A 7,156-nucleotide genomic window follows, 5' to 3' on the forward strand; every position below is an offset into this window, starting at 1 on the left:
CCTCCCCCTTTTTCCTCCAAACATAACGATGGTCATTATGACCAAACAGTTGTATTTTTGTGTCATCAGACCAGAGGACATTTCTCCAAGAAGTACGATCTTTGTCCCCATGTGCAGTTTCAAACTGTAGTCTGGCTTTTTTATGGCGGTTTTGGAGCAGTGGCTTCTTCCTTACTGAGTGGCCTTTCAGGTTATGTTGATATTGGACTCGTATTACTGTGGATATAGACACTATTGTACATGTTTCCTCCATCATCTTCACAAGGTCCGTTGCTGTTCTGGGATTGATTTGCACTTTTCGCATCAAAGTACGTTCATCTCTAGGAGACAGAATGCGTCTCCTTCCTGAGCGGTATGACGACTGCGTGGTCCCATGGTGTTTATACTTGCGTACTATTGTTTGTACAGATGAACGTGGTACCTTCAGGCGTTTGGAAATTGCTCCCAAGGATGAACCAGACTTGTGGAGGTCTACAATTTCTATTCTGAGGTCTTGGCGGATTTCTTTTGATTTTCACATTATGTCAAGCAAAGAGGCACTGAGTTTGAAGGTAGGCTTTGAAATACATCCACAGATACACCTCCAATTGACTCAAATTATGTCAATTGGCCTATCAGAAGCTAAAGCTAAAGCCATGTTATCATTTTCTGGAATTTTCCAAGCTGTTTAAAGGCACAGTCAACTTAGTGTATGTAAGCTTCTGACCCACTGGAATTGTGATACAGTGAACTATAAGTGAAATAATCTGACTGTAAACAATTGTTGGAAAAATTACTTGTGTCATGCACAAAGTAGATCTCCTAACTGACCTGCCAAAACTATAGTTTGTTAACAAGAAATTTGTGGAGTGGTTGAAAAACAAGGTTTAATGACTCCAACCTAAGTGTATGTAAACGTCCCACTTCAACTGTACCTATTAGCATTTGGCTGTATTGTAGTATAACTATAGACGTACCTGGTAGTATTTGGCTATATTGTAGTATTGCTATAGAAATACCTAGTAGTATTTGGCTATATCGTAGTATAGCTCTAGACGTACCTGGTAGTATTTGGCTATATCGTAGTATTGCTATAGACGTACCTGGTAGTATTTGGCTATATCGTAGTATTGCTCTAGAAATACCTAGTAGTATTTGGCTATATCGTAGTATAGCTCTAGACGTACCTGGTAGTATTTGGCTATATCGTAGTATTGCTATAGACGTACCTGCTAGTATTTGGCTATATCGTAGTATTGCTATAGACGTACCTGCTAGTATTTAGCTATATAGTAGTATTGCTATAGACGTACCTGCTAGTATTTGGCTATATTGTAGTATTGCTATAGATGTACCTGGTAGTATTTGGCTATATTGTAGTATTACTATAGTAGTACCTTGTAGTATTTGGCTATATTGTAGTATTGCTATAGATGTACCTGGTAGTATTTGGCTATATTGTAGTATTACTATAGTAGTACCTGGTAGTATTTGGCTATATTGTAGTATTGCTATTGATGTACCTGGTAGTATTTGGCTATATTGTAGTATTACTATAGTAGTACCTGGTAGTATTTGGCTATATTGTAGTATTACTATAGTAGTACCTGGTAGTATTTGGCTGCGGCCTTCAGTCCTTCGTCGCTGTCCAGGTTCTGTTCTGAAGCGATCTGACTCGCCAACGCTGCTCCGTTGAACAGCACACACGTCTTCTCATATCCCAGACTGGCGAGGGCTAATACACACACACACACACACACACACACACACACACACACACACACACACACACACACACACACACACCTGTTCGTCTGAGCTCAAGGTGCCAGAAAGGCTTCAGGCTGACATACCTCACAACACTCACAGAATAAAGTTACCTTGTGGTTTCTATGAAGGTTCCCATTCATTTTTTCTCCCAGCACTGAGCTAATTTCAGGTCTGCTGAGCGCAAACTTGAACGTTCTAAAAATTCCAGCGCGCATTTACTGTGAACACGGAGGCTGTACCCGCTTTAAGTTACAGTTTTAAGTGGTCAAGTAGGCTACTGTGGCCATTTGATCATAATGTCGGCCTACCAGGGTGGCCTACCATCAAAAACAATGGAGAAAATCCATCCCATCACATTTGAACTGTTCTCTCATTCAGCCAACAGTAGCAGCCAGTGTGTGAGACTTATGTTTTAAACATGAAGGGCTTGACATGAACCTGCTGATCCACGTGTCCTTCAGACAAGGAGGAGAATGAAAATGTTGTGTTGTTTGATGCAAGGAACCACTTAACAAAACAATTCATTATTATTCCCATTATTACAGAGAATCAGGCAAATTATTAGTATTATAGTAGTAGTAGATTAGTAGTAGACCTCTGATTGGTTATGTCGCACCGAGGCAGACCTCTGATTGGTTATGCCGCACCGAGGCAGACCTCTGATTGGTTATGCCGCACCGAGGCAGACCTCTGATTGGTTATGCCGAGGTAGAGTAGAGCTCTGAGTCGTGAGCAATAGAATCCTACAGCGATGTGTTCTGCCTTCAACAAAATCTCTTGATAGTTCGTTTTGGTATGTTGCATTGAACGTGGTTAATATTTGCATTGATTCGATCACAATTCCAACAGTAAAGGGAAACGTTGATAGTGTTAACTAATGGGGGGGGGGGGGGGGGGGGAAACCTCTAGAAGGTTGAGTGAAGTTCAATCTCGTGCTTCTCTCCTTGTGCTGATATTTTCCCAGAGGAGCTGCACGGCGACTTAGAGGGAACATTGGTCACTGTGTGTGTGTGTGTGTGTGTGTGTGTGTGTGTGTGTGTGTGTGTGTGTGTGTGTGTGTGTGAGGGGTGAGAGACAGAGCTGGGCTGTCGTGTGCGACACACAGACTATATACAGGAAATAAATCAGTTACGTTGAAAAAAAAGAGGAGGAGAAAAACACCCATCATGCAATAGGACTTCCTCATACATCTGCTAGAACTAACCATGCCCAGAGGCCTGAATGTGTCTGTGGCCTACCTAGTTTGACTGAGCCCCCGAACAGTGAGCCTTTATCAAAGGCATCTTTCCATGTGAAGGTTAGACACAGCTGCAGGAAGACAGAGAGATTAGCAACACGATCACCTGTTATTATTGACTAGTGGTTCATGTGTGACGTGATTCTCCGCAGACAGACACTGTAGTGTAGTTTTCTATTGTACCGTTGTTGTTGTTGTGCACCCCCCCCCCCCCCACCACCCTTCACCATTGAGTGGATGGAAGGTTGTAATCTACCTGGTTTTCAGAGAAGGGGAACTTGGGCTCCACAGCACACAGCTGGTCATAGTACCTACAGGAGAAGCGGGAGAACACACTTTTATTGTTTGGACCAATCAGAAAAGAGAGAAGTGTGTGTACTGTGTTATTGACTAATGACAGTGTGTTGGGGAAGCTGCATTGGCTCAGAGACACATGACAGTGAGTCAGAGAGCGGGGCGACTGTCACTCTTCAGCTAAACACCGGTGTGGTAATATTCTTCAGTTATCTGCTACCGTGATCTGGAACATTCTATTCTAAGGATTGACATCAGAGTGAAAGACAGAGAGTTGTGACTGGGGAAATCTCTATGTACTACAGTTGGTGTTATACTGGTACTGCAGCTGACTCAGGTCAGGAGTAACCCCTTGAAAAGAGGACAGAGAGGAAGGAAGGAGAGATGGGAGAGGAAGGAGTGGATCTAGCAGAAGTGCAGTCTGAGAATGGGAAAGGAGGAAAACAGAGGTGGGGAGAGGAGAGCAAAAGGGGAGAGGAGAGCAAAAGGGGAACGCTGAAGAGTTTTAGGCACAAACAATGATTACCACGGTTACACTAAAGTTGTCATGCTAAGCGACCAAACTACGTACATGTACACAGGGTTTGTATTTTCTGATCAATTTCCACTGGTTCCATTACACCGGGAGTTGGAATAAAGTGCCAATTGAGTACTCTCAAGTATGTGATGAAAAACAAATTATATTTATATTTCCAGTTTGGAGTTTCGTCCCATCCAGGACTGCTAGCGACGAGTTGACTGTCTGTCTGCAGGGCTGTGAAAGGGATACGGAATACAAGGCCCGTTGCCATAGCTACCTGGCACATGGGTCATTAGTTAAGAGCCAAGGAGAGGCTCCAATGCTAACAATCCCCCTCATTAGGTGCCTACGAGCAGTGTAGAGCGCAACCAGAATGCTAATATAGGCTAGCGATAGCACGGCCCGACACCACCCTGTAGCTAGCACGCCTATGCTAACATTAATTACGTTCCTCCAGCAAACACTCCTTGGCCCTTACATCCACCCTCCTAACTCACACAGCAGAAACAGAGAGAGAGGCAGAGAGAGAAGTGCTAAGACAAAGAGAATGGACAAAAAAAAGAGTTGCTGACAGATACTAAAAGAAAAAACAGGACACAAAAGTATGATACACTCCCCTGGTAACAGTGTTTGGCTTCCTTGTCCTTCAACATGAAAGCTACAGTCTCGTGTTGGCACCTGGCTGTGGGACTGGCTACTAGACAATACCAGTTAGCCTAAGAACTGCAGCTATAACAGTAGGTGCAGTAGTGTAGAGAAAGCAGAGCTGCTAGGGCTCTATTGTAACTATTGTTATAAATCATGGTTAGCAGATGTTAATGCTAGTGGAGCGAAATGCTTGTGCTTCTAGTTCTGACAAAGCAGTAATAACCAACGAGTAATCTAACTAACAATTTCACACAAGTACTACCTTATACACACACAAGTGTAAAGGGATAAAGAATATATACATAAAGATATATGAATGAGTGATGGTACAGAACAGCATTGGCAAGATTCAGTAGAAGGTTTCGAGTAGGGTATATACACATATGAGACTACATAATGCTCTATGGACAATACCAGGGGAAACTACGAGTCATTTGACTCCATACAGGGGAGCAAAGTATAAAGTTGTCAACTAATCATCAAGTCCTCAATGAGTTGAATGAAGTGTGTTTGTCATTGGCTACAACCCTATATTAGCTCAATTACCTTGCCTGACCCGTACCCCCCCCCCACATTGACTCAGTATCGTCACCCCCCGTATATAGCCTTTCTTACAACTGTATTGTTGGTTAAGGGCTTGTCAGTAAGCGTTTAACGGTAAGGTTGTATTCGGCGCATGTGACAAATCAAATTTGATTTCAAGCCGTGTACTGTTAGGGGTACAGGAGGAACTGGGTTGAGAAACACTGGTCTTAAACCATGCTGACGTCACTCGTACTTTATAGAATAGATCACTGGGTAGAAAACCAGAGAGGATAGAAAGTCAGAGGTAACGTCACAGGGGACAGGGGAACAGAGTCCGTAACGGCACAGGGGACCGGGGAACAGAGTCCGTAACGGCACAGGGGACCGGGGAACAGAGTCCGTAACGGCACAGGGGACCGGGGAACAGAGTCCGTAACGGCACAGGGGACTAGAGTCAAAGACAGGACTGCTATTTGGTTAACAAACTGTTTCTTTACCGTTTCCTCCATGGAGCGCTATGCAAAACATCCCTAACACATCAGTGTGGGTTGGGGTATTCTTTTTAAAGATGAGATCGTTATTATTCAGCTAAACCAGAGCAGAGGCAAGGGACTATATTATATCTACATACATATATACACACACACAGATAACATAGATCAATACAGCATAGACAATGTATATTCTGAATGGTATGTAATATTGCATCCCTCCACCTAAAACTTGTTTCAGTTGAGTATCTTTCAAGAAGCTATAGTGGCATATGAGGTAGTCCTCCTGAAACCATCCACACATAACTCTCCTGAAACTAACATTAATTCGTGTTGCAGTAACATAACAATACACACTAGCTAGAATTGGAAACATGAAGATGTTGTTATTGGTCTTCATGAGGGGTGGGTATAATTTGTGGCACTTTCCAACAGGAACCTGTTCCAAAAACGTCGTAAATAACAAGGTTGTCAACAAACAACGTTGTATAGCGGCAGAATAAGATACCGGACAGGGAGTGGGCTACTTCATTACATTTTGAGATGATGCCTATTCGGCAGCTAGTTTACAAGGTGAATTGATCGTGCTACTTCGTATGAGTTGTTTGTTGGCGTCCTTGTTATTTACGACGTTTTTGGAACAGATTACTGTTGGAAAGTTCCACTAATTATTCCCACCCTTCCTGGGTCTCATGACTTTGCAGAATTTGACAATGACACCTTGAAATATGATACTGCAGCTGGTCAAACGGACAAGGATGCCAGCTGGGAAATTAACTAAATGCAACTGTTAATCCTAACGGACGTCTCCTCGACTTGGCTAACAGGAAAGTTAGCTAAGCAACATTGCGAACTACGTTACTTAAGCTAATTGACAGCAAGTTCATTTCACACGTTGTTGAGGAATTAAGACATCGATTAACAATTTATGACAAGTTAACGCATTGACAAACACATGACTCAAAAGGGGAAAAACCGCATCCGAGAATTTCAGGGTGCGGCAATCCAGTTAGTTAGCATCAAGCCTAGCCATTGCTACACAGGTTAAGCAGCTTGCTGGAGTTAGCAGACCAGCGAACCTAAACTAGCTACTTGAGTCTGGCAGTCTTTCTAACCTCAGGAGGATTTCCAGTGAACTTTCGTGTTTGTCGAGCGGCCTCCCCAGAGCACTCTTGCGCAGCTTGTTCAACTCCTCCACGGATCGGATGTAGTCCGCTTGCTCCTCAGCCGCTGGGTATGTCGCCGTGACGAATTTTGAAAGTGGTTTAACTAGATCTACTTCAGACGACTTCTTTAACGGGACAGAAATAAAAGTCGCCATTTTCGGACCACGAAAATGAACAGCAACAAAAAAAATCTGCGTTAACTAGCCAGCTAGCTAGCTATCAATTGAACAATAACAACAAGCGGCGACTCACTTCCTGGATATTGCTGTGAAACAGGTGACGTCGACGCACAGAAAGTTGCGCAGACGCATTACGGGAAAGATGGGAGAATGATTCTCATGATTTCTCTGACTCAGATAGACCGCACCAGTGGTGGAAAAAATACCCAATTGTTGTACTTGAGTGTAAGTAAAGTTGCCTTAATAAAAAAATGACTCAAGTGAAAGTCACCCAGTAAAATACTACTTTAGCAAAAGTGTAGAAGGATTTGATTTTAAATATACTTAAGTATCAAAAGTAAATATAA

The 7,156-nt window shown here is 43.0% G+C and overlaps 1 protein-coding gene across 2 annotated transcripts in view; it reads right to left on the reverse strand.

Annotated features, from left to right (window-relative positions):
* Positions 1-6,916, reverse strand: part of LOC135549545 (programmed cell death 6-interacting protein-like) — a 41,562-nt gene extending 34,646 nt beyond the window's left edge. For both annotated transcript variants that reach the window (XM_064979589.1, XM_064979588.1), the window contains exons 1-4: positions 6,580-6,916; positions 3,243-3,297; positions 2,988-3,057; positions 1,587-1,714 (exon numbers count right to left, since the gene is read on the reverse strand). In XM_064979589.1, coding sequence (XP_064835661.1) covers positions 1,587-1,714; positions 2,988-3,057; positions 3,243-3,297; positions 6,580-6,785 — 459 coding nt within the window. In that variant the 5' untranslated portion in view covers positions 6,786-6,916. The remainder of the gene's footprint in view (positions 1-1,586; positions 1,715-2,987; positions 3,058-3,242; positions 3,298-6,579) is intronic.
* Between the last annotated feature and the right edge of the window lie 240 nt (positions 6,917-7,156).

This window comes from Oncorhynchus masou, chromosome 12 (genome assembly GCF_036934945.1).
Source record: "Oncorhynchus masou masou isolate Uvic2021 chromosome 12, UVic_Omas_1.1, whole genome shotgun sequence".
NCBI classification, from domain to species: domain Eukaryota; kingdom Metazoa; phylum Chordata; class Actinopteri; order Salmoniformes; family Salmonidae; genus Oncorhynchus; species Oncorhynchus masou.